We start from the raw sequence: 23,865 nt of genomic DNA, 5'->3' as shown, positions 1-23,865 counted from the left end.
TTTCAGTATGGCCTGATACCATTCGTTGTGTGTGGGCCGCTCGTCATGATCGGCCGTCTCCGTCCTCGCTGCCGTCGCCACCGTGGTCGCTGCCATCATCTTGCAGCGGCACGGTCGCCATCCGTCCCGCAAGCAGGCCGATACCGTCCTCTACTGCTGCGGGTGGCCGTCGGTCGCCATTCGATATAAGTGTATCGCCGCCTTCCTCCAACATTCTCCTCCACCAACCGTGACCACCCATCTCCGCCGACTCCAGGGCAGACACGAGCTGACCGAGCGTGTCTCCATCCTTCTTCTCTCCATCAGACTCCCCCTTCTCACCCGCGTACCATCCGTTTCTCCTCGCGTGTCTCAGTAGCTCCCGCCACTCATCACACCCCTCCTCCAGTGTCTGCGCATTGCCCACTACAATGCAAAGCTCCCTAGCCCTCGTCAACGAAACGTTGAGTCTCTTGCTCTCACCCACAATCCCCTGCGCGTGCTCTCTATCCCTTGCCAGGAAGCGCGGACGGGATCGCACGGGGCTGATAATGACCAAGGGCGCCTCCTGGCCCTGCAGCGCCTCAACAGGGCCTACGCTCACCCCACCCAATCCCATCCGGCGCAGCAAGAGGCGCACACGCCAGACCTGCTCTCTGAAGGGTGTGATGACGGCGATCTCCTCGGCCTTCACCACCCCGTCACCAACGAGGCTTTGGCAGCACTCTCCCACAATACGGGCTTCGTCCTCATTCCACCAGCTCACCCCCTCGTCTACCCACTCATCGTGCCCCTTGACATCCACGAAGAGCAAAGGAAGCTGGTCGGCTAAGGAGCGGGCCGAATTGTGGGCTAGTCGTGACCAGCGTAGCGCTGAGAGGCTCCGTGGGGTGGGATGGGAGCAAGGTACCAGAGAATCGGAATAGAATAGCGTAGACGGTAGGTGAAGTAGCGCCGGATGTCGCGCCCGGTAATTGCGGATCAGATGGCCGCAGTGGGATGCTGCAGCTGACGAAGTTAACGAGGGAGCGGCGCCGAGGACGATTCCGCGACCTTCTTTCTTGAGGCGAGCCAGCGAACGAGAGTACACAGCTCGTCTTGAAAGGCGTTCCAGCAGGGAGACATCGAGTCCTTGGTTGCGTGCATCGCTGTTGCGCACTTGTGGGCCGAGTTGTGCCGGGTCCCCTACGAGGACGACACTGGGCCACAGCTCCCTTTGTGTCTGAGGGTGAGGAGCCACGACGGCGAGTGCGGGTGTCAGGTCAGGCTCAGTGCCTTGTGCCGCCTCGTCGACAATGAGGTGCGTCCAGTGAGGTAGAGGGCGAGCGTGCTCCACCTTGAGTAACCCAGGGAGCAGGCTGAGCTGTAAGTCCCCGACGTCTGTGTTGCTCGCTGATCGGCTCTTCAGCAGTAGGGCGGCGTCATGCGTGGCGGTCACGACAACTTGAGCGGCCATGAGTTTCTCCCAGGGCGGCAAGCTGTAGATGTTCTTGCTCTCATCGACATAGCAGAATAGGGACAGGCGCTGCGGCACTTCAGCAAATGTGCGCGTCGGGTCATTGAGCCTGAGAAGCTGCCCAGGGGAAAGATGGTCCGCCAGCCGCAGTGCTAGGACGTCAGAAGCTGCATTGGAGGGGGCGACGACTAGGATGCGGTTGGTGGGGTCGCGCGACACGAGTTGCAGGATGGCCTCTACACAGGTCTTGGTCTTGCCTGTGCCGGGTGGGCCGCTGAGAAGGAAGGGAAGGCAGTGGCCGCCCATCGCGATTGCACTCACTGCGGCTCTTTGCTCTCGATTGAGGGTGGCGTCGCGCCATGCAAGCGCGTCGTGCGGGAAAACGGTAGTGGACGGAGCATCTTCCAGCGTGGGAAATAGCGTTTTTCGCCACCACTGCGCGCGTGAGCGTAGCCGCCGCGCTGTCGTGTCCACTGCATCGGTAGCATCCGAGATCAGCCGCCCATCGTAGACGAAGATGACATTGAAGCGCGCAGCCTCAACATTGGTGAAGTAGGCGGCAAGGTAGGTGGAGAGAAGGGGGCACGAGAGGACAATCCTGGCGGCGAGCGTTTCGAAGGTCAGCTCATGGCACCATGCTAGCTCATTGTGCACTACCCACTCTCCCTGCACAGCCCTGACCGCAGTGATCCTGCACTCGAAGACGATATGAAGCCAGCCATGCTCGGCCTCACCTTCGAGCTGCGTAGCCAACGGCCTCAAAAAGGCTCGATCCCCGGCAACCAATCTCGGCCTCTCCTCTCTGATTCCAGGCAATGCCAGCCTGTACAGTCCATCTTGATCCCACGCAGTTGACGGGGCTCCCGGACGTGGCCTTGTGTACGCATGAAGCTGCTGCGAGTACACGGCGCTATCTGCTAGCTCTTCCTCCCGATGCTTGCTTTCGGCTGAGAGCAGGGGATTGAAGTGCTCAGCGTACGAATGGGCGCGCAAGGCAGCAATTCCCGAGAGGGCTGGCGGGAGATGGGAGTCTGGGTCGTCCGGTCGATAGATGCGTCCCTTCGGCCTCGTTGACACTGGGGCAGAGAGAAGCGCTTTGGTAGGGTCGAAATCGTCACTGCTTGTGCTTGCGACTCCCAGCCGTAGGTCGTCAGAAGTGACGTGTCCCTCTTCTTCCAGAGCGTCATCCTCGCCTGGACCTCCAGCTGGCAGCCAAGCGTCAGCCGTACGCTCCAGCTCTTGACCATCATCGACTGCTTCCGCGGCATAAATTGCCTCACCTACACCCCTCTGCTGCATCTTTTCCCGCAGCCACATTGGCCAAACGCCCCTCGCATACTCATAAAAGTCGATTTTACCCTCCTCTGCAGCGCTGGCCTCTTGTAGCGGGACCAACGTATAGTTGAGGTCGGCATTGACTGCTTTGAGCCAGGCCGGCACGTAGATGCGAGCGTACCGATCCAGAGGCGGAGGTGGTGAAGAGCTGCGAGAGGTCCGGCCAATTACTGGCTGCGGTGGCTGCGGCGTAGTGATATTCGTGGGCGGGGAGAGCGTCGTTTTCTCGGAAGGTACCATATGGTCGCTCGTTGTTGGCGGCATGCTGATGACAGAGGAAGATGACGAGACGGGAAGAGCGCCGCGTTCGAGTCCAGGCGGAGGGGAAAGATGATGCGCAGCTCCAACAACTCCAGAATGGGACCGCGAAAGGCCAGGAGGGCTTGAAGGGATCGGCGGCGAAGTCATTTGGGCCACATGCATAGAGGGAGGCGAATGGATGAGGTGTGGACCTTGATACATCGATTGAAGAGTGGGAGTCGGTGGATATAAGCCATGGGAGGGCATAGAGCCTTGCACAGAATAATGCAGAATGGCGTTCTGAGGCACTTGAGCTTGCATCTGAGGTTGCTGAGGTGACATTACTTGAGCCGGGGCTTGCTGATGGTACCACAGGGGCGGAAGATGAGGATATGGATGATGATTGGGAGGCTGAAGCTGACTGAGTGGGGCCTGAGAAGGCATCAAATTGCTGTGAAGCTGAGGTGTGATGTGCTGCGGCAACACCATTGGTTGTGAGAGAGGCAAACGCGGAGCAAAGTGAAGTCCAGGAGGATACATCGGCGGAGGACCTGCCTGCACGCCGTTGGTATACGAGGGTGATATCACGGACCTGAATTGAGACACAGGAGCATCACTTGGCGCATGCTGACCGCTTGAAGAAGCTGTCTGTGCATAGCTGACAGATTGCTGCTGCCCATCAGACGCTGCAGCACTTCCTGCCGGCTTCATAGGAACGCTGTATCGCACAGCCTTCTTCTTTGACTCCTGAGCAGCTGCGGCCGCCGCGAGTGATGGCCATGCTGCGTTGCTCAGAGTGGAAGAAGGGTCGCCTTGCATCAGAGGGCTGTTGATGAGGAGTAAAATGTAGATGCCAGCATGTATCGAGGAAGAGAAAGGAAAGAGAGCGCGGAATGACGAATCAATTCCCTTGTCTTTCTCTGGCGGCGTTCATGCGGTGCACGGACCAGGGAAGCGGGGGAACATAAGGTGGTGTTTGAAGGGGAATTCCATGACGCCGAGGCCACGACGATAGAGCAAGCAGAGCAGTAGTAGGAAGGAGATAGACCGATGTAGGTCACAAGACATCCAGAAGAAGTTGAGTGAAGAGCAGTAACGACACGGTGGGTCGAGTGGACATCAGACCGGCGGCTCGCGAGGATCAGCCACATTCGAAAGGGCGTGGATGCTTGCGATGACAAGGGTACTACCAGAGGCTTGTGCAAGTGTAATAGAACTCTCCAATGACCCGACGTCGAAGCCAAGCTTACAGGCTGCGGGGTGCGGCCGACGGCATCTCGATGGCGTGATCGTGATCGTGATCGCGGGGGATGTCAATTGTGCGAGTGCGAGTCGGCGTCGTCGCCGTCGAGGCCGGGCGGGGCCACGCGGACAGAGAGGGAAATGTTGGCCTCTTCGGTCAGCCCGGCTGGTCTTATCTGTGCGTGCTCACAAATTGCAGGCAGCACGACGAGCGAGGGGCGCTGAGACAGACATTGCTCCCTGTGACCCAAGGAGCCAACGGGCTCAAGGGCCCAAAGGCTACTAGACGACTTGGGCGTGCACGACATTCAACGCTACTTCGCTCCCGACATTCAGCACTTCTTTGTTTCCTTGCCATCACGCACGTCTCGTTGCTTCGTAGCCTCCTGATCCGGTGTCTTCTTGACAAATTCCTTAGGCAAATGGCTCTCGCTCTCTCGACCAAGAGTGGACATCACGACACGATGGCATCCTCGTCGTTGCCTATCGAGCCAGCCCAGCAACAGCCGTTGCACCCCTCCCATGCCAAGTTCAGCATCGCCGACCTCATGGCCACCAATAATGACCCTCGAGGAGCGGCACGCACTTCCAACACCACGACGGCTGACCAGTCATCCGACGCGCGAAGCCCACCATCGCGCTCCTCCTCACGAACGGCTGCAACGGCGAGCAAGCCGCCCATTGCTCCAGCGGAGGACGGCGTAGACTCGACATCACCCACCAGCAACCTCAAGCAACCGCGCAAGTCTCGTGTCCTTCGCCGCAAGACGGATCATTCAGTCATTGAGCGTCGTCGTCGTGAGAAGATCAATGAGCGCCTCATTCGCCTTCAAGAAATGGTGCCCGCCTGTCGCGACGAAGTCATGGAGATGCTCGACAAGAAGCCTCTCAAAAGGAATGGAACCGGTGGCAGTGGCAAGGCTAACTTGCTGACTGATGAGGGAGAGAGGAAAGCCGAGATAGAGAGAAAGTGTAGCGAGGAGATGGTCCTGGAGAAGCTGTGCATCATATCCCATACCGTAGGTGAGTGCTTTCCCATCCTCGGCACTAAGCATTGCCAGCAAGCACCGGAACTGACTTTTGACTCGCTGGTGTCGGCCCATCCTCGCAAGACTACGTCATGGAGCTCCGTTCTCAGGTAGCAGCCTACCGTCGCCTCTGCCAGTGCGACCCTCCCGTAGGTGACCCGGCTCCTCGCGACCCCATGATGCACCTCCGCTTCGCCCATGAGCTCCTCGCCGCTCAAGGAGGTGACGCGTCTGAGGAGATCACGCCACCCATCTCAGCTGCGGCTGATCGAAGCCAGTCGCCTACAGCTACCACATCGACGAGTAACACGGCAAACAGCAGCCACTCACCCGAGTTCGAGGCAGCAAGCAGCAATGCCAGCATGACGGCCGGGTCCGCATCGGTAGCCGCGGCACCCAAGCGCAAGAGACACTGGGGCTCCAACCGCCCGCCCAGGGCTGCGCCCGCTGCAAGAAAGAAGCAGCGCATCGTAGGAACGGCTACCCCCGCTACCAACAAGACCACACGCGCTGCCGCTCGAGCCATTGCTGCCAGCAGCAACGGTGTTCCAGCCACCCGCACCTATACAGACGACGAGGATGATGAGGAAAGCGGGGCAGAAGAGGCAAGCGACGAAGAAGACGATTACGATGATGAGGCTTTCCAGATGGACGACGAGCATGGGTGCACGGCAGGTTGTCCTCTAGCCGCCGCAGCTCCCGCGACGACTGCCTCTGCCGCTGCTTCGTCCAAGCGACGCTTCTCCGACCCTCTGCACAACGTCCAACAACAGCACCAGCAGCTTCATCAGCACAGCCAAAAGCGTCAGCTCGCTCAGCCACAGCGTTCAGCCTTGCCCTCTTCGTACATGCGTGGCGAGCCAACGAGCACGCCTGCCCCCGCTGGTGGCGGTCAGCGTCACAGCGCGCTGTACGCTGCTGCATCTCAGCAGCATCATCAAGGCTGCGTGTTGAGCCAGATGAATGCCCCAACCACCAAGATTCCCGCGGGAGATCGCGGAGACCAAGAGTGCAACCACAGTGCGTGCCAGTACGGTACCAGTGAAGGCGAAGGGACCAGGTGTTTGGAGTTACTCGCGAGCGTCAGCGCCGTTTCGCAGTAAGCGCATGAGAGCAGACCATGACGGACCGCGCCCGAGGCTGGAAGTGGCGCAGCTTGCTCAGCGCGCAGAAAGAGTGGGTGATCAAGAGGGCTTACAGATAGGGGAGGCAACAGCAGGATAGCAGAGAGGGGGCAATAGGAAAGGGAAAAGGAGGATAGACGAGCGAGTCAACAGTCCCACTGTTCATAGTGTTATTACCTACCAAAAGAAGGCTCGTAAAAACTTTGAGAGCGTGAAGGCGTCATTGCGTCCTCTTGTGCTGGCGTTACGCTCACAGGCCTCGTAGACGCGGGATAAATCTATCATTGCAGAGCGTGATCGTCACACAACACCTCGCTGCGCCTCATGAATCATTGCTTCGCCCTCTTCTCCGCGGCCTTCTCGGCCATCTCCCTCAACATCTCCATCTCTCCCGATCGCTCACACAGCTCCCTGAAGCTACTCGTCTCATCGTTGAGCAGGTCCAACGGGCTCGCAAACTCGAGCACATTGCCTTTGTCCAAGACCAAGATCTTGTCGAAGTCGATGATCGTCCTCAGTCGATGCGCGATCACCAAGATCGTAGCACCGGGGGCCATCTCGGTTCGGATGGTCTGCTGGATCTGACGATCAGAAGCAGAGTCTAGGTTGGCGGTGGATTCGTCCAGGATGAGAACGCGCGAGTCACGCATCTTGAGCAGGCCGCGCGCCAAGGCGACAAGTTGACGCTGCCCGCTGGAGAGGTTGCGACCGCCTTGTTCTATGGGGGCTCCCAGCGAGTGGAAGAGGGAGGGCAGAGATTCCTCGACGTCGCCGCTTGGGGACGAAGGACGAGTAGGAGCGCGACTCGGTCCTCTTGATGCGCCTGCGGGGCTAGCAAGCTTGACGCGCTGGAGAGCCTGCCATAGCTCGCCGTCCTCGTAATGACTGAAGGGATCAAGGTTGGAACGCACAGTCCCGCTGAACAGCTGAGCATCTTGCGGGATAACAGTCAAACGCTCACGCAACGTCTTGAGCGGTACCCCTGCAATGCTGATCCCGTCGATGGAGATACTACCCGCTTCTGCCTCGAGGAAGCGGAAGAAGCACAGAGCGAGAGTACTCTTTCCACTTCCGGTGCGGCCGACGATGCCTACTTTCTCGCCAGGCTTTACCTCGAAGGAGACCCCTTTCAGCACCGGCTCGAACTCGGGAGAATAGCGCGCCGTCAGCCCTTCCACGACGATGTTCCCACTTGCGGTCGGCCAGTGAGCGGGCGGTTGCTGTCCCACGCTGCGCTCCGCTTCGATGTCGAGGTACTCGCCGATGCGCTCGATGGAGTTGAAGTTGATCTCGTTCTGGGTGATCATCCTGACCGTCCACAGGGCTGCATCTACCAGCTGGATGGTAAAGGAGAGCGTAAATCCCGCCAGAGCTGCGTCGATGCTCTTGTTCCATACGAGACCCAGCCCAACGACGAGAGAGACCATGCCAGCGAAAGTGTCGACACGCATAGAGAGCCAGCGATTCTCGTACCACATGAAGAAAAAGGGGCGAGACGCCTTGTCGATCAATCGCAGGCAATGTCGCGTGAATCGGGCCGTGTCGCCGTACGCCCTGACTGCGATGGTGCCGCCAAGGACCTCGCCAACGAGCGTGAAGATCGGGGAGCGCTGCACGGATTCGATGCGCTTGAGATCGCGCGAGGAGACGATGTAGAGTGCACCGATCGAGCCGTAGACTGCGACGATGAAGATGGAGAAGATGCCCATGGCGGGAAGAGCGTAGCTGGAAACCACAAGGATGACAACTCCCTGCAGGATAACGTCGATGAGAAAGAGGAAAGTGGGCGCAATTTCCTGGTCGACCGTCTCGAGATCTTTGCTGAAGCGGTTCATGATTCGGCCCACGGGCGTGCGGTCGAAGAATTGGGGTCGGGCATTGAGAATTGCCTTGGTCATACGCTCGTAAAGGTTGCGTGAGGCTCGGAGCGAGCCGAATAGGACTACGGCGTCGCGCAGCAGGGAGACGATGATGAAGCCCATAGCCCAGAGCGCGTAGACGTGCAGGTAGTGGAGGGTGAGAGAGTCGGAGGGCTGAGAGGTGGGCGTGAGAACTAATTGAGACTGGGCCTCCCAGGGCGACGAGTCTGTTGACGAGGTTGCTTTCGCAGGCTGCGCGAAGAAGGCCGCGACGAGTTGACGAGGTCTGACCGCAAGCAGCGACTCTGATTCAGGCGCCGCAGAGTACGAGCCAGCCCACCGCCTGAGCGCGGCTGAAACCCCGACATCTGTCGCTCGGCTGACGAGGAACGTCGAGACCGCCAGAGCCCAGAAGAGGATCGTCCCAATCCTCGTGGGGAAGAATGACTTGATGTATAGAATGTACTGCTTGATCCCGACCGCTCCCTTGCCGTACGACTCTTCCAGATCGCTCAACTTCTTGCGCTCTTGCCGGCTCTGGATGTCCGCCTCCTCATTCGCACGAGCTTCTTCGTCAATCTCCTCGATGGTTGGCGGCGCTTCGTCTTCCTCATTGCATTCGGCTTTGTGCTCCACTACACTTGCGGCAGAGGAGCGCGGTCCCGTCTCGTGATCGAAGACGCCCTGCGCTGCTAGCTGCTCGGCAGGGCCTGCTGCCGTGACGCGCCCATTGTCGAGGTTGACGGCGTACGCTGCACCCGGCAACACAAGCGTGACGGCATGGGTGACGAGGACGCAGGTGCGCCCCTTCATGAGGTCACCGAGCAGGTAGTTGCGGTAGAGGTGCTCCGCCGTATGAGCATCCACCGCGCTGAGCGCATCGTCGATGAGCACATACTTTGCCGGCGAGTATAATGCTCGCGCAAGAGCCACACGCGCCTTCTGTCCACCAGAAAGGGAAGTCCCCTTTTCTCCAACCTCCGTCTCGTCGTGGTACTCCAGGATCTTCAGGTCCGGCTCAAGCGAGCAAGCCTTTAGTACCTTCTTGTAGCGCTGCTCCTCATACGGCGAGCCGAAGAGGATGTTCTCCTTCACCGTCGTCCCCAGCAGCCAGGCCGTCTGCGATACGTAAGCTACAGTCTCCGAAAGGCCTGTCTCAGGATCGATGGGTTCGAGAGCACGAGCGATCGGGCAAGGCATGAAGGTACGTCCGGCGACGCGCTGCGTCTCTCCGAGCAGTGACATGAGCAGGCACGTCTTTCCTGACCCGACACTCCCAGCGATGATGCTGAGCTTGCCCTCTGGGAAATGTAGATTGAGGTCCCTCAGAACGAAAGTCGAGGTGGCCTCCTGGTCGGACCCCTCGCTATTCTCGTCTAACTTGAAAACGAATGTAGCGTCCTTGAATCCGACGACCGGGTCTCCCTCCTCGCGCTGCGCAGCCTCTCCACAAAGCTGCTCATATTTTTGCGTCTCTTTCTCTCGCAGAAACGTATCGATACGCCTCACCGACACGAGAGAGCTGAGGATCTGCACGATCATGTCGGGCAGCGTATCCATGGGCATTCTCAACAAGTTGAAGAGCGCCAGAGCAGTGAAAGCCGTCTCTGCGTCGAGGGGCTGGCGGAAAATGCGCGTGTGCACAGCAAATGTGACTGCGGTAACTGCGACAGGAGTGCCGATGAAGAAGATGGCTGAGAGGAGCCAGGCAAAGGAGCGTTTACGGAGGACAGCGAGCTCTTTGCTGCGAGTTTTGCCCAGGCGGGTGGCAAAGGCTTCTTCCCATGCAAAGAATTTGACTCTGCGGGCAGAAGGGTGGGGCTAGGAGTCAGCTCTCACGCCCAGTCATCATCACGCTCTCTCGCCCTCAACTCACGTCTTGATGCAGTTGAGCACCTCGGTCGTCAGATTCAACCTTTTATCGGTCGCTTCGAGCAATCGCTTCTGCAGCTTGACAAAGAAGCTTGCAACTGTGATCTGCGCCGGGAGCAGTAACAGCAGGCAGGCAAAACCGACCAGGGCCGACGGGCCTAGCAAGTCGTATAGGAGATAGAGGCAGAGCAGGATGGAGGTCGGCACCTGAGGGAATGCAAAGTGCAGGTAGGCACAAATCTCTGACACCTTGAAGACGTCCACGGAAACAAGGTTGACCACTTGACCGTCGGTAGCTCTTTGCCCCTCCTTGAGCTGTGCACCCTCCTCATCCTCCTCAGCGGGGGGCTTAGCCGCCGCGTCGATCTCATGCTCCTCTTCACCACCCTCATCTTTCTTTGTGGGCGGAGTGCCACCGATATCGCTTCTCCTCAGTGACTTGCTGATGATCTCTGTGATGAGGATAGCGCGCAGCCGGATGCAGATCCTGCGCCCGATGAACAAGGCCTGGGACGCGCACACAGCGGCAGCGGCTTGGCCGAGACCCATGGTCATGACGAACAGCACAGCCATATGACCGGGCGTGGTCGCTTTGCCTTCGCCGTTGCGCTCGGCGTCACGCTCGGAGATGTAGCGCAGCGTAAGGCGGAGACCGACGGCGGGGGATAGTTCGAGAATGGCCTCTAGAAAAGCCCAAACAAATTGGAGGGCGAGCAAGGGGCTGAAGTGCCACACGAGCCGGAGAGCCAGCGGCTTCTTGGAAGGGATCAGCGTCGAGCCCGCGCCTGCTCCTCCTGCATCTCGACTCGAGTCTGCTCGGAACGCTGCAACCACGTTGGCCGCTTTGTCCCCCGGCGGTAAGTCGGGCACGGCAGGCAGGGTGAATTGCACCTTGTAATGCTTGAGCAGCGCCGGTGTGACAAATCCAAAGGAGATGCGGCTGTACAGCGAGGCTCTGACTTCAGGCGGAGCAGGCGGACGCTCGATGCCCGCCTTCTCTGCTGCTGCAAAGCCTCGCTCTGCCTCATCTGCCTCGAGAAGAGGTTGGCGCTCATCGGTCGAGTTGCGCCGCGTAGTAGCAGGAGAGCGATGCTTTGCTGGTGTAGGAATAGCGGTCGTTGGCTCGCCGAATTGAGTTCGTGCTGCCATTGTCTCGTGAATAGCCTTCACGGCGGCGGGCACCTTTGTCTCTAGAGGGAAGAAGACGGTTGGGATGAGCAGCAAGACGCTCGCTGCGAGCTTGAGAGCTGCGAGGGTAACGTGAGGAGCCTCCCGTGACTGGTCGTCGCTGATCAGAGCGGAGCGCAGGTTGGAAAGGGCGATGCAAAAGTAGACGAAGAAGAAGGCCGCCTTGTGCGAGTAAAGGCTGTGGCTTGTACCCAGGGAAAAAGCGCCCAGCAGCGCAAAGTAGATCCAAGTGAATGCCCACGCCACCTCGGAAAGTGAGCCACTGTTCACGGCCCATCCGGCAGCGTGCATCGCTGCGAGGACAACTGCGCCCACTGTGTCGACTGATCGTTTCGTGACGTCTAGCCTCCTCTTGTGGCTCAGCTCTGCTGCGTCGAGGTGGTGCAACGGTGTAGCCAAGACTTCGTTGAGGATCATGGCATTCTCTGTACGGAACACGGCCAGAGTGGCGGCACTGATCGTCTCCTGCTCTTGCTGCGGTGCTTTCCCATTTCGCGAGTCGCTCGACTTCCGCCAGCTGAAGAGACGGCCGATCGACGAGGAAGAAGACTGAGCGTCCGATGTTGAAGCGGCAGCAGCTGCCGGTGCGATCTGAAAGCTCGAAGCATCAGGATCGAGCTGAGCGACGGCTGCGGCGGCTGCGTGATGTTTTCTTCTTGAGCGGGCATATTGGATGAGAAACACGGCCAGCGAGATGGCGAGGGCACTCAAGGGCAGGGCGGTGTTGAGGACTCTGCAGGTGGAGGATGACGAGACATCAGAGACAGAGCAGAGGGATGGGCTTGCTGCTGTTTGCGTACTCACCTTTCACGAAAGCATGGTGTCCAATCTTCACTACCTAGGACTGATGAGCAGCCCAACAAGTGCATGCTGGCGGGTGGACTGGTATGCTAGGCCGTCTCGAGCTGCGTGTCTTGATATCGCAGAGTATGCGGCCGACTCGAGCTGATGGTGTCCTTAGCGAGGCAAGGCTCTGCCGTGCGTGTAGCCTGCAACCAATCGCAGTGAGAAAGATAGCAGGTGTTAGGATGAAGCTGAAGCAATGCTGGGAATAGGCGGGGAAGATATGTAGTCAAGGGCAAGCGATTCGCTCTCGCTCAGGCACCAAAAGCACTTCGCGGCCTCGATTGCCTTGGTCCGCTCCCTGACGGAGGGTCCGACGCTTTTCTGAGACGGAAGCCGCCGGCCGCCAGACGCAACTTTCGCACGTCCACCAGGACCCAGGCGGCGAGATGGCCGAGGAGTCAATCACGACGACGAGACGACTACAGTACGAGGGCGCGGGCTGAGCTCGGACCTTGTGAACCAGACAACTCAGCGAGGGCAATATCATCGAGTCATGACTGGAAGTCTCGTTGCTCAGCATCGTCTGCAGGAGTCACAGCTGTCCGACAGCCAATTGCGGACCAGCTCACTCATCACGATGCTAATCGCGGGCCGTCCATCGCTCAAACCTGAACCGACACGGGATCGGCATGAAAGTTCATGGATAGGCCAGCATAGATGGGCAAGAAAGAGTTGGTCAAATTCATTTGCGATATTGCGGTGGTACGTCCTGACCCCCGTCCTCTTTGGATGGGAGCCGACCGTGGTAGGCCTTGAAGCTGTCCTCCCACTTGATGTAGTCGGCCCAGTACTTGTCCAGTGCTTCCTCTTCGGGAGACTTGGCTGCCGCTGCGGGCACAGCGGCAGCGGTAGCTGCTCCAGCACCGTCGCGCTGTGCGCCGTACCCGCCATGCCCAACACCGGCCGCCTGCCCACCATAACCACCAGAGGCAGGCCCCTGTCCGCCGTAGCCGCCTACCGCAGGCCCCGTAGGCGCTCCCGCTGCTCCACCGGCCGACTGACCAGCCGCAGCACTCCCACCTCTTCCCCTCGCCGGCGGCACGTAGTATCCTTGCTGCTCAAGCACGACCCTTGACTTCTCCCACTCGTCGCTGACTGCATCGAGCAGATCCAAAGCCAGCCGCTTCGCCTCAGCCATCTGCTGCTCGTCCGGCCCGGCGATGTTGATGTGCATATCCTCATCTCCCTCACGACCTGTGTCTGTCTCGATGTACCCTGAGCCTCTCCCTTTGATTTGGACGCGGGTGCCCTGCTCAGGCATCAGGGAGGAGGACGTCGTTCGTCAGTACCCACGCGCAACAAGCTGTTGATCCGAGGCTTCGCCCACACTCACCGTCTCAGCCTGAATGTACTTGACGAAGATACCGCCTGGACCAACAATCTTGGCTCGAACATTGAAGTTCCTGAGCGTGTCCAGCCCAATAGCAATCTTCTCTTCGGGCCACTTTCCGCCGCGAGCTCCCCACCCTCCGCCCATAGGACGCTCTTGGGACGGCTGAGGGGCACGACCACGCATGCCGCGCTCCTCAATGAGCTGCGGAGCTTCGCTGTCGATGACCTCTTGGATCTTGGCCAAAGCTCTGTGAGAGACAACAAAGAGAGGGAGGTAGGGTGAGCGTCAGTAGCCTGATTGCATTGCTATGGCAGAGGCGCAGACGTACTGGTCAAGCATCTCCTGCGTCTGAGCTTCGACGTGGATGAAGAGCGCAGGATTATCGGCGGTGGCCAGATTGCGATCTGGGTACCAGACACCTTTCGTTGTCAAGGATGCGCCCGTCTCCTCGTGGATGCGTTGCTGCGTTGCTGCTTTGGTGACGAGGTAGCGATTCTTGACATCGTTCACCTGCGCCGGCGAGGGGTTCGAGGGAGAAAGGTCAGCTTTGAACAGTTATCTCGCTGAGACGCGCGGTCTCACGTCAAAGTGATGCTGAAATGGCGCATCGCTCGTCTCCTTCTTCTTGTCTGCTCCACCGCTACCACCACCAGCCGCGGACGACGAAGCTGGACTTTCCTCCTTCTTGACGCCATACTGCGCAGCAATGCGGGCAGCGGCGGCGGCAGCGGCAGCAGCAGGGTCACTGCTCGCTGGTGGTGAGCCAGATGGGCCGCTGTCCCAGCGAGATGACATATTGTGCAAGGTGGATGTGTGATGAGGTTGGTGAGAAAGGAGACGGAGGAAAGATGTTGCGGAGGGCGGGAGCGGTTACAGGGCGGACTGAGACCACTCGAGAGGCGGCTGTCTTCGCTTTCCCTCAAACAACGGCTCTGATCAAAGAGAGTGAATTACGAGAGCGACGACATCGGAGAACGATCCCACAAGCGAGAAAAGGAAACAACATGGTAAAGGCACGAGTAAAATCGAAGAGAAGGGAACGAAGTGGCAGCGATCCGGAGGATACGCAAGGAGGCTGAGGTTCGAGGGAAGGCGGCGGGGAAGAAAGGCTGCGCTACGAGCTGCCGACGATTGGCTGCGAGCGCTGCATATGCTATCCTATGCCTCAGACCTCGTTGTAGTAGCCCTTCTGATGCTTGGGCTGGCGCAGAAGGCCGAGCCACTTCCAGACGAAGGGCAGGGCGAAGTGTACGACCATGACGAGGAAGGTGGAGCCCAGCGCAAACCAGCTGATGGCGGTGGCGGCCTACAGTCGGTCGAGGGAGAGGCGAAGGTCTTCGGTCAGAGTGATATTCAGTCTTGATCGTCTCGTCGCGCTTGCTCACCTTCCACTTGTTGGAGTAGTCCAGGTAGCGATTCGGCAGCGCATTCGCCTGGTCGATGTTGTACACCGTGCCCCACTCGCCCAAGTACGCTCCATCGATTCCCGTAGCACCAGGCAGCGTCAACACTGTGAGTGGCCCGGTGACTCCCGTCGTAAGCTGCTGGAAAATGGAGCGCAGGTACGCCTGCTGAGCGAGGTTGAACGGCTCAGAGTAGTTGGGTCCGCGGCTGAAGGAGAACTTCCTCGTAACGGTAAAAGCTGTGTATGCTGCTGCGGTTCCTGCCCACAGACCGGACTCGGCCAGAAGGAGGAGACCCATGATCAGCCATGCACCAGTGCCCTGCGAACGACCCGAGGGGGCATGATATCAGCGGTCTGCCTGCCTCCAATCTTGACCGTGGATATGCTCGTCTCACCTTGCCCGAATACTCTCCTCGCCTCTTCCCAAACTGCCTCGCGGCCAGGAACAATCCAATGAGGGCTGTCAGGAAACCGATGGCACCGGCTATGAGCATGAGTAGGTCGACCTGCAGGATTCCATTGTCCTCAAGGTTCACGAAGCCATTGAAGCGACTGTAGCGCATGTGGCTGCGAATGTCCTGGAAATCGTAGATATCTGCGCCCGAGATGCCCATCATTGCCGCCGTGAAGCCAAGTACGGCGCCGAGGAGGGGCAGCTCGACGAGCTGCGGAGGGAAGGGGCCGCGTGCCATCGTAGGTGAGGAAGGATGAGCTTACGAGGGCGGATGGATGGATCAATGACGAAATCAAGAAGTGCTGGCCTGTGAGGAGCGATGCAACCAAGTGGATGGTAGCAATCAGAACGGTGGAGCGATGAGCTCACTCAGCTATCCACAATGAATTGAAAGGGCGAGGGCGAGTGAGGGCCCGCAGGAGGCCGTTTGCGGGGATTCGTCTCCATCCATCCTCTCTGCCGTCGCCTGCAGCTAGTTGCCTTCGTCTCAATGTGCTTGGCCTCGCGTAGCTAGCTGGCCTCACGCATCAGTCCAGAGCAGGGCCAGAGCTTTCAGGCGGAGATTGAAGAAAGCGTTGGGCCAATTCCTCGACTCGTCGTCGACCACTCGACCCAGGCAGACCACGAGGCTCACCTCTTGCGCCCTCGAATGATGTCGCCCACGCTCGAGCGGGCCCTTGCTGAGTGAAAGGCGAGCAAGGGTGCCAATTCGAGCTGTGGATTGACGACGATCTCACGGGAAGAAGTTGACGTGGGGAGCACGGTGAATCGCGATGAATCAAAAAGACACATCGTAGAGAAAGAAGCCGACGTCGTCTACGAGACGTCGCTTTACCTAGCTGCTTGAGATCAAAGCAGCTCAAACGATCGCATTCTCCAGTTCTGGCGCCAAGGGCACTCGGGAGCCATCATCCTCAAGCCCATTGGACAGAGCCGACGATCACAACGGACATCATTCTCGGACAAGCTGCGTGCTGCCTTATGTCTCCTCTGCAGATTATGCGACTTTGGTACTGTTTTGAGCAACGCGAACAACGCGAACGGGCTCCTCACCAGCCCATCGCTGCCTTGTTGGAAGGGCCAACAAGCCGGCTTGATTCACGACTGCAGGCCCAAATGCGCCGCTCATCTCTCGCTCGAGCTCGTACATTGACTGCGAAGCATCGAATGCCAGTTTTCGGGTTGCATTGCTCGTGCTCCTCGTGATGTACATCCCTCTTTCGGCTCTTCCCTGCCCTTCTGACTCTCCAGCCAATTCTTACTGCGCCTCAGGCAGGTAGTTGACCTTGTCATTGTGGAAGAAGCTCTTGTTGCCGTCTCCCCAAGGGAAGGGCTTCTTCCTCATCATCGAATACTCGTAGTTCGGCCTGCCCTCCTCGGGCAGCTCACCGCCGTTCATTGCCAGCTCGTGGGCCTGGTGTTGAAGGTGGGCAGTTTCAATTTGGTAGATGTAGACCTGCGAGTGAGCGAAGAAATGATGGTGTGAGGATGACTGATCGTCCAATGTGACTGCCTTCTGTGGGCGAGCGCGAAGATGCTCACCGACATGACGAGCCTGAGAAATGACAAAGAGGAAGAGGGATGGGGCGTCAGCGACAACAGTCCAGCTCAGCCTCTATACCACGCTCAACCCACGCTCCGGGCAAGCAAAAGTACATGCTGATCTTCCTCCACAAGTCAGCAGACTTAGCGGCGTGCTCCGTAGCGTGCTCCTGTTCAGCGAGGAGCGGGTCCTTGTGTGCCGAGCCCGAGGCGAAGCGACGAGGGACAGCAGTGGGCGCCTGCCTGCGAGCGACAGCAGAGGGCGCACGGGCTGCTGCGGAGCGGAGAGTCGCGGGGGCGAAGAAGCGCGAGGCCATTGTGATGATGTGTGGTGATGGTGAGGAGGAGGATAGGAGGGAGAAGTTGTGATCGTCAATCGCAGCGAGGCTCAGGTGGGAGCCAGTCGGACAGCACCGGAGCCGCGTGGTCTGTGGCTCGAGGCGCCCGCCCCGCTCGGACTCGGCGACATCGACGTCGACGTACGCATCTCGACTTGAGGTCAACTTGCTTCCAAATCGACGCACGACGATCAACGAGGCAGCCAAGACGATAGTGAGTACGTGCCTCCTCAGCTTGTCTCTCTTCATTTTCCTTTGAAGCTCACGATTCATCTTGAATCCCTCCACCCGCACAGCCATGGCCGGCCCCGCCCACTCATCCTCGTCCTCGTCGACGGGCGGCTCACGCTTCTGGCGCCCCATGTACGGCTTTCACCCTCATCAACCTGCCTTCAAGCATCGTTGGGGCGCCAAGCTTCTCGGTGCCACCATGTGGTTCTGGATCTTCTATAGGGCAAAGCAGGACGGGCCCGTATTGCTGGTGAGTCGCTTGTACGGGCCAGTGAGGAGGGCGATGGGTCGCCATTGCAAATGGGGCGACTGACTCGTGATGGTCTTCGCTGTGCTTGCTCGTGACAGGGTCTGAGACATCCTTGGGACCACGGAGACCATGGACATCATGACGACGGACACGGTGATGGACATCACTAGGCGGTTGGGCAGCGAGACAGAGCAAAGCAATACAGCACATACACAGACGTCAGATGTCTGAGCGCAGGTGTAGACGAGAAGAGTAGCATTGTGAGAGTCGGCGGGAGAGGACGTGCTTCGTTAGCTGGAGAGGCAATGGCTGTCGTTGGCGTTTTGTCTGGCATGACATCTGCCCAGGCTCATCGCCGCTAAGGATAGCGCGCGATCTCAGCGAGACATCACCACGTTCGAAGGTGTCGACTCGATTTGCCGCGTGGAAGTCTCTCGCTGGATTTTTACCGGCAACATCTCGTACACCTGCGACGTTCGTCTCGTTCGTCGTCTGAGTGGTGTTGGCTGAAGACACTGCTTGAGCGTGGACGTCTGAATATGAGCCAGACCATATCCCGAGCGTTCCTGCTACGATGCGCCGCTTGCTGCCCACTGCTGTGGATCCGCTGAGACGGCTATTGAGACTCATTTGCACTTCGCTTTCACCTCGACGGCGTTGCATCGTAAGGCCCGTCATTGCTGGCTGATGATTGTTCCTGTCCCTCGACGTACCCTGACCCGCTCCGTGTGCCGTCGGTCTGAGACGACGTCGCTCGCTCAACTGGCCCGTTCGACTCCTTCCCTTCGGCTGGCCCCTTGAACGCTGCTCGGTACTCAACTCGCGCGCGGGCAGAAGAGAGCGCGTGGCAGGGCGGCAGGCAGAGCGGGCTGAGTGAGTGAGGTCCGACCGACAGAGACGAGAGTGACCCTGACTTTGGTCAGAGCTGTGCATTGCTTCCTCCTCCTCCCCCCTCTCTCTTGTCACTTCCCTCCTGCCCTTACGCAAACCCATCTTCGATAGTGGCGGGCATCAGGGTTGATTTCGTCATCCTCATCAACCCAAAGCCACTCGCCGGCTTCGCTGCCCTGAACCCTCATCGCGCGAACGCAAAGTCATAGCTCGATTAGCTGCTCTGGCTCCTTCTTCCATCGACACCACCAACACCCGTATACCCGCCCGCCGCGCCTCAGCACCAACAAGCGCTCGTCAGCAGGTGATTGAGCGCACAGAGGTGCTGCTGTTGCTTCATTTTCATCATGGATACCTACTCCATCTCTTTTAGCCTGCCCAGGGCTACTGGCACTCATTTTTTGCCAGATGCTCCACCTTCGAATGCATTGTCTCGCCCTGCGGCAGACTCGTTCTCCGCTGACGATTCAGCTACAACCGTCAGTGGAAGCAGTAATACTGCCAAGGACACCCAGAGCGATGCTCCACAGCAGCCAGTAGGGAGCAGGCTTCGTTCTCGCTTCGCACCTTCGGTCAAGTCGTTCATTCCCATGAGCTTCAAGAAGACTGGTGAAAAGGAGCAAGACGAAGACAAGGACTCGACACCAATCGAGCGCTTGGCTCGCTCGTCAGCTGAGTGGCGCAAGTCTCGCCTTAAGAGCACCTCCAGTCTGCCCTTGTCAGTGCCTGAGGAAAAGACGACCGATGAGCCCACCTCTCCCTCGTCGTCGTCCAATCTGCGCGACAGCCGCTCGACTGCTGGCACCCGCTCCTCTCTCGACTTCTCCTCTCTCTCCAACGATAGTACCGCTCCCAGCACTGCTCCCGGCAGCAAGAGCTGGCAGACCAAGTCGGAGACTCCCAGCAGCAACCACTCTGCCTCCAACTCCATCACGACGCTTGGCGCCCAGCACCCGCTCACGTCCAAGGACGTAGCAGAGGCAGCTCAGCGGCTCAGCCTCGAGGTCATGACATCAACGCAGTGCCACGTCTCCTGCACGCCAGCTCAGGAGGACGTCTCCCCTCCTCCATCAGCCAGCGCTCGTCAGCAGACGGGTTTCTCTCCCTACCCCTCCGCTCCCAATTATCCCTACTCACATTACGCTCAAGGCTTTGGTCACGAGGCTAGCGCTGCAGGCTTCTACCCAGGATTCGATTCGAGCACCGCATCCCTGCCTCATGATCACCAGATGGCGGCCGGCTCAGCAGCTCACTCCTCTGCCGCGACTACGGCAACTGCAGCTGCAAAGCAGAAGATGCCTCGCTATAACTTCCACATCAGTGGCACTTTTGCTCAAGTCATGGAGGCCCGCGCAAAGGTGCTGCGTGACTCGCCCTTTCGCTCCCGTGTCACACTCAAGGTACCTCGTGCCGAAATCATCGACAACACGACTACCGCGATCACTACAGAGTCCGCAAGTCAGCCGCAGGGAGAGACGCAGCAATCTTCCTCTTCCGGTGACTCGGTCTCGCCCTCGACGTCAAATAACGACCTCAAGCCGCACGTGCGCGTCAAGCTAGACGAGATTGCCCAGCTCACCAGCACGCACATCGCCATCGTCGGCAAAGATTCTCGTGGTGCAGATCTAGGCTACGGGCTTGAGACGGAGCGCTGTGTGGAAGTCGTCATCTCCGGCGAGCTTGAGGGGGTAGAGTACGCTCGCATCAAGACGCTGGTCATGCTCGAGGAGCTCTCCGGCTTGACGAGCATGATGTGCGAGATTGACCAGAAGTTCCACAACATCCTTGGGGGCAGAAAGAGGGCTGTGCTGCAGACAATTCAGGAGCAGACGGGTACAAGCATCTATCTACCGCTGCCGCTCAGCATCAATCTGGGGGCCTCGCAGGATCCCGCTGTGCTTGCGAGACTCAACACCATCCATATCAGTGGTGACTACATGGGGGTGCAGAGGGCAAGGGAGATGGTGTTCCAGGTGAGCGTCACAAACAGCCGGAGAAGCTGCAACGACGCACGGGCACTGGCACGCACACGACCCGATGACTTGCTTGACAATGCTAACACACTCTCCCCTCCCGCACACGCAGGTCTTCTTCCACAAGAGCAAGTCGACCATCTCGCGCGACACCGCCATCTTGCCTCGCAAGATCGACTGGCTCCTCACGGACCATCTAGAGGACCTTCGGCAGATCATGATCGACAACGGCACCTTCATTGGCTTGCCCGCCCTCGGTGCCCAATCGAGTGTCGTCACTGTCTATGGCGATAACCGCGTTAGCATCGAGAGGACCATCCGTACTGTCATGGCCCTGGCATGCCAGTTCTATGTTTCCTCGCTCTGGCTATTGCCTCAAGCGTACAGCGCTATGAACACGCCGATGTCTCTCAACTCGCCACAGCTCACAACGATGCTCCAGAACGTTGCCAATCGCTCTGGCGCAGAGGTCGTCTTCAAGGGCAATTGCTTCGAGATTCACGGCCTCGAGACCGAAGTCAAGGGCGCCATCAGCATGGTCCTTGATCTTGATGTGATCAAGCAATTCAACTTCGAGGTGCGCTTCCAGATCGAGCTTGCTACGTCGGAGCGCGAATTCCTCCAGGGACGCAAGTGCGGCAAAGTCAACAAGATCATGAAGCAATGCGGAGTGCGCATCAAGTTCGAGACGCTGAATGACTACAATTTCCTCGTGGAGCTCTCCTCCAACGACCGTGCCTCTGCATTGCAAGGTCTGGCCCTCCTGCAGGAGGAGCTCCCCGCCGAAGTCTCCTTCCACGTCCCTGAGGCCTACCATAAGCGTTGCATCGGCGTAGGAGGTAAGCAGATCCAAAAGGTCATGAAAAAGTACGGCGTCTACGTCAAGTTTTCCAATGCAGAGGAATTTGCTGCCCTCGGCGGATACCTCGACAACGAGGATAATGTCATCGCTCGCACGCCCGCGAAGAACGCCATCAACCTGGAGAACTTGAAGCAGTCTGTCATGGAGATGGTCAATCCCAAGGACAAGGACTACACGACGGAGACCGTCTCCATCTCTCGGCGTTACCACCGCGCTTTGCTGGGGGAGAAGGCAATCTTCATCCATGACATCGAGAGTAAGACTTCCTCCAAAGTCTATTTCCCACCTCGCGAGGCAGCCTCCGATTTGGTGGCCATCTTCGGACCTGAATCGCAGATTCATATCGCGAGCGCCATGCTTCTCGAGCACGTCCCATTCGAAGCCGAGTTCCGCACCCCTAACGCCGCCTCGCTCGGCCAGGTCGTAGGCTCGCAGGAGTTTGTCGCCCTCACCGAACGAGTCAAGCGGGACCTCAGCATCCACATTCTCGCAGGCCTAGTTCCCCCGCCTGAGAGCAGCGCCGAGGCAATTTTCAAGCTTCGCCTCTCTCGCAGCAACCACGACTTCCTTCCCACGGCAAAGGACATGCTCGAGGACTTCCTCACCACGCGTAACATCAACGTCTATGCTGCCCCTGCCCGAGCCCGTTCCGACTCGTTTGCCTCCTCCTTCCCTCACTTCGCCACCAAGCTCATCTCGACCCCAGGTGCAGGCGCGGACCAGAGTGACGCTGCTAGCTTCCACAGTGAGCTTGCTGCGCGATTCAACGACACGGGTCGACTCCGTGGGGCTGCCTCCTCTCCGGCCCTCAAAGCCCTCTTCGACTCTCCCGCAGCAGGCAGAGCCCCCTTTCCCACTGCCAGCGGTGGTGGTATGCCTACCTCCGGCTCGGGCAGCAGCGGTACAAGCGGTGTCACTGCAGGCGCCGGAGCTAGCAATTCTCCACTTGTGGGCTCCTCCCTGTACACCTCGCCCTACGCCGACGCCATGCCTGGCGGAGTCAGTAGCGAAGTCTGGGGCACACCTCGCGGGCTAGTCAACAGCATCACCACCCCTACGCCTCCCGCTGTCGGTTCTCAGCAACAGCAGCAGAGCCTGGGTACCCCTTCGCACTCGCCCGTCTCCTCTACCAGCGGCATTGTCTTCCCTCCCCACCACACGGCCAGGCAAAGCGAAGATGCTACTCTCCTACACCGCAACACGGAACCGTTCGGCAGCATACCTGGGGGTGGCGCGGATGAGCGCACCCGCTCTGGCCAGCTACGCAAGCCCCGCTCCTTCGCTCACCGGGCCCAGTCGCTTGACATCTCGTCTCGCGCTGCGCAGCAAGCCGCGCTTGAGGCCTCGGCAGCCTACCACGGTGGCGGCGCTGGCAGCGGAGGCAGTGGTGTTGGGGGCTACCACCCGCATGGGGGATACAGCAGCGGCGGCATCAGTCCTGGGCCGTACTACAATGGTCCTGGTGGCCTGTACGGGCCAGCATCAGGGGGTTATCATAGCCATGTGCACACTCCCAGTGGCTACGGAGGTGCTGCGCATCAAAGCTACCCTTTCAACCATCACGGCGGCCATGTGCCTTCGCCTAGCATGCCGCGTGTGCCGCATGCTACGCAGAGCATGTCTTCGCATACCGGCGGTTACCCATACCCGCGCCAGCCTATTGGTGGGGGAAGTGGGCCCGGGGGGCCCAGCGGTGGCGGGGGAAGCGGCGGGGGCAGCTTCTCCTCTGGCCCAGTGGATGACATGACGAGGATGCTCAACGGCTTCTCGTTCCACCCGTCGTCCTGAGTCCCCACGCTACTTGACGCCAAGCGACGACTACATTAAGTTCCAAGCATCACAGCACGCTTCTCTTCTCCTTTCTCATCATCGACCCTCATCTCCGACGTTCAGCCTCCATTTCGCCTCGTCAATCAAACTCTACGCAACAGACCAACCTCCATCAACAGCAATATCAAGCCGCTTTCACCAACACTACCCCCTTCTCTCTCACGTTGTCTCTCCTGTTCCTACCTGTGCTCGAAATCCAATACAACGCATCTATACATTGCCAGTATCAATTCGAATGTGACTCTCATCATCGCCCAGCGTGAGCTCGAGACGGTATCTTCTTGCTTGTTCGTACGAATCATGCCACGTTCCGTCAGCTCGCACGAATCATGCCGCGTTCCTCTACCCATCTTCCGGCTGGAATCCAGTCTAGAGACGTCATGCCAAATACTCCCTTGAAGCGATACACGATGTCTCAGCTCTCTCATCATTCTCAGGAACAGCCAGAAGGGACAGGAGCAAAGCAGAGCCTCAGGCGCTCGTGATTGAGCTCGATGTCAATCTGTCGCCTGCCCTCTTCACGGCCGCCACCCTGAATAGCGCTGAAATGAATCGACGCTAGCTCGCCTTGTTCACTCCTTCGCGGC

The 23,865-nt window shown here is 58.9% G+C and overlaps 8 protein-coding genes across 8 annotated transcripts; 3 read left to right on the top strand and 5 right to left on the bottom strand.

Annotated features, from left to right (window-relative positions):
• Positions 1-43: 43 nt before the first annotated feature.
• Positions 44-3,034, bottom strand: BDZ90DRAFT_260279 (P-loop containing nucleoside triphosphate hydrolase protein; the record flags this gene model as incomplete). The annotated part of the gene is made up of 2 exons (XM_025508240.1): positions 44-2,033; positions 2,097-3,034. The coding sequence occupies 2 exons, from the start codon at positions 3,032-3,034 to the stop codon at positions 44-46; spliced, it is 2,928 nt and encodes a 975-aa protein (XP_025362405.1).
• A 1,423-nt stretch (positions 3,035-4,457) lies between these two features.
• BDZ90DRAFT_279561 (hypothetical protein) lies at positions 4,458-6,675 on the top strand. The gene is made up of 2 exons (XM_025509193.1): positions 4,458-5,275; positions 5,365-6,675. The coding sequence occupies exons 1-2, from the start codon at positions 4,675-4,677 to the stop codon at positions 6,381-6,383; spliced, it is 1,620 nt and encodes a 539-aa protein (XP_025362404.1). The 5' UTR covers positions 4,458-4,674; the 3' UTR covers positions 6,384-6,675.
• BDZ90DRAFT_240044 (hypothetical protein) lies at positions 6,596-12,441 on the bottom strand. Its single transcript, XM_025507369.1, has 3 exons — positions 12,128-12,441; positions 10,140-12,056; positions 6,596-10,064 (listed from the first exon to the last, which is right to left on the bottom strand). Exons 1-3 carry the CDS (start codon positions 12,190-12,192, stop codon positions 6,734-6,736), a joined length of 5,313 nt encoding a protein of 1,770 aa, XP_025362403.1. The 5' UTR covers positions 12,193-12,441; the 3' UTR covers positions 6,596-6,733.
• Positions 12,442-12,817: 376 nt separating this feature from the next.
• BDZ90DRAFT_232177 (hypothetical protein) lies at positions 12,818-14,324 on the bottom strand. Its single transcript, XM_025506155.1, has 4 exons — positions 14,085-14,324; positions 13,831-14,012; positions 13,503-13,749; positions 12,818-13,418 (listed from the first exon to the last, which is right to left on the bottom strand). Exons 1-4 carry the CDS (start codon positions 14,295-14,297, stop codon positions 12,852-12,854), a joined length of 1,209 nt encoding a protein of 402 aa, XP_025362402.1. The 5' UTR covers positions 14,298-14,324; the 3' UTR covers positions 12,818-12,851.
• A 138-nt stretch (positions 14,325-14,462) lies between these two features.
• BDZ90DRAFT_232176 (hypothetical protein) lies at positions 14,463-16,062 on the bottom strand. The gene is made up of 3 exons (XM_025506154.1): positions 15,303-16,062; positions 14,888-15,226; positions 14,463-14,808 (listed from the first exon to the last, which is right to left on the bottom strand). The coding sequence occupies exons 1-3, from the start codon at positions 15,597-15,599 to the stop codon at positions 14,668-14,670; spliced, it is 777 nt and encodes a 258-aa protein (XP_025362401.1). The 5' UTR covers positions 15,600-16,062; the 3' UTR covers positions 14,463-14,667.
• Positions 16,063-16,312: 250 nt separating this feature from the next.
• On the bottom strand, positions 16,313-17,220 carry BDZ90DRAFT_279557 (mitochondrial cytochrome c oxidase subunit VIa; the record flags this gene model as incomplete). Its single annotated transcript, XM_025509192.1, has 3 exons — positions 16,313-16,817; positions 16,904-16,916; positions 16,997-17,220. The coding sequence occupies 3 exons, from the start codon at positions 17,218-17,220 to the stop codon at positions 16,620-16,622; spliced, it is 435 nt and encodes a 144-aa protein (XP_025362400.1). The 3' UTR covers positions 16,313-16,619.
• A 388-nt stretch (positions 17,221-17,608) lies between these two features.
• BDZ90DRAFT_205186 (hypothetical protein) lies at positions 17,609-17,874 on the top strand (the record flags this gene model as incomplete). Its single annotated transcript, XM_025503927.1, has 2 exons — positions 17,609-17,722; positions 17,821-17,874. Coding segments are annotated over 2 exons (168 nt in total), but the record flags the coding sequence as incomplete, so codon positions are not given.
• Positions 17,875-18,656: 782 nt separating this feature from the next.
• BDZ90DRAFT_252288 (hypothetical protein) lies at positions 18,657-23,527 on the top strand. Its single transcript, XM_025507758.1, has 2 exons — positions 18,657-20,586; positions 20,699-23,527. The coding sequence occupies exons 1-2, from the start codon at positions 18,961-18,963 to the stop codon at positions 23,234-23,236; spliced, it is 4,164 nt and encodes a 1,387-aa protein (XP_025362398.1). The 5' UTR covers positions 18,657-18,960; the 3' UTR covers positions 23,237-23,527.
• Positions 23,528-23,865: the final 338 nt, after the last annotated feature.

This window comes from Jaminaea rosea, assembly GCF_003144245.1.
Source record: "Jaminaea rosea strain MCA 5214 unplaced genomic scaffold BDZ90scaffold_6, whole genome shotgun sequence".
In the NCBI taxonomy this organism is placed as follows: Eukaryota; Fungi; Basidiomycota; class Exobasidiomycetes; order Microstromatales; genus Jaminaea; species Jaminaea rosea.
The sequence above is the reverse complement of the archived record's forward strand: the minus strand, read 5'-3'. Positions and strand labels throughout refer to the sequence as shown.

What these genes read in the sequence shown, in the direction of transcription:
- BDZ90DRAFT_279561 (XM_025509193.1), top strand. Translation starts at nt 4,675, where the DNA reads ATGGCTCTCGCTCTCTCGACCAAGAGTGGACATCACGACACGATGGCA. An exon ending in CATCATATCCCATACCGTAG is followed by an intron (nt 5,276 to 5,364) that starts GTGAGTGCTTTC and finishes CATCCTCGCAAG; the next exon opens with ACTACGTCATGGAGCTCCGT.
- BDZ90DRAFT_240044 (XM_025507369.1), bottom strand. Translation starts at nt 12,192, where the DNA reads ATGCACTTGTTGGGCTGCTCATCAGTCCTAGGTAGTGAAGATTGGACA. An exon ending in ACACCATGCTTTCGTGAAAG is followed by an intron (nt 12,057 to 12,127) that starts GTGAGTACGCAA and finishes CTCCACCTGCAG; the next exon opens with AGTCCTCAACACCGCCCTGC. An exon ending in GTGCTCAACTGCATCAAGAC is followed by an intron (nt 10,065 to 10,139) that starts GTGAGTTGAGGG and finishes TTCTGCCCGCAG; the next exon opens with AGTCAAATTCTTTGCATGGG.
- BDZ90DRAFT_232177 (XM_025506155.1), bottom strand. Translation starts at nt 14,297, where the DNA reads ATGTCATCTCGCTGGGACAGCGGCCCATCTGGCTCACCACCAGCGAGC. An exon ending in CATTTCAGCATCACTTTGAC is followed by an intron (nt 14,013 to 14,084) that starts GTGAGACCGCGC and finishes TCGCCGGCGCAG; the next exon opens with GTGAACGATGTCAAGAATCG. An exon ending in ACGCAGGAGATGCTTGACCA is followed by an intron (nt 13,750 to 13,830) that starts GTACGTCTGCGC and finishes TGTCTCTCACAG; the next exon opens with AGCTTTGGCCAAGATCCAAG.
- BDZ90DRAFT_232176 (XM_025506154.1), bottom strand. Translation starts at nt 15,599, where the DNA reads ATGGCACGCGGCCCCTTCCCTCCGCAGCTCGTCGAGCTGCCCCTCCTC. An exon ending in GAGGAGAGTATTCGGGCAAG is followed by an intron (nt 15,227 to 15,302) that starts GTGAGACGAGCA and finishes GGTCGTTCGCAG; the next exon opens with GGCACTGGTGCATGGCTGAT. An exon ending in ACTACTCCAACAAGTGGAAG is followed by an intron (nt 14,809 to 14,887) that starts GTGAGCAAGCGC and finishes GACCGACTGTAG; the next exon opens with GCCGCCACCGCCATCAGCTG.
- BDZ90DRAFT_252288 (XM_025507758.1), top strand. Translation starts at nt 18,961, where the DNA reads ATGGATACCTACTCCATCTCTTTTAGCCTGCCCAGGGCTACTGGCACT. An exon ending in CAAGGGAGATGGTGTTCCAG is followed by an intron (nt 20,587 to 20,698) that starts GTGAGCGTCACA and finishes CCGCACACGCAG; the next exon opens with GTCTTCTTCCACAAGAGCAA.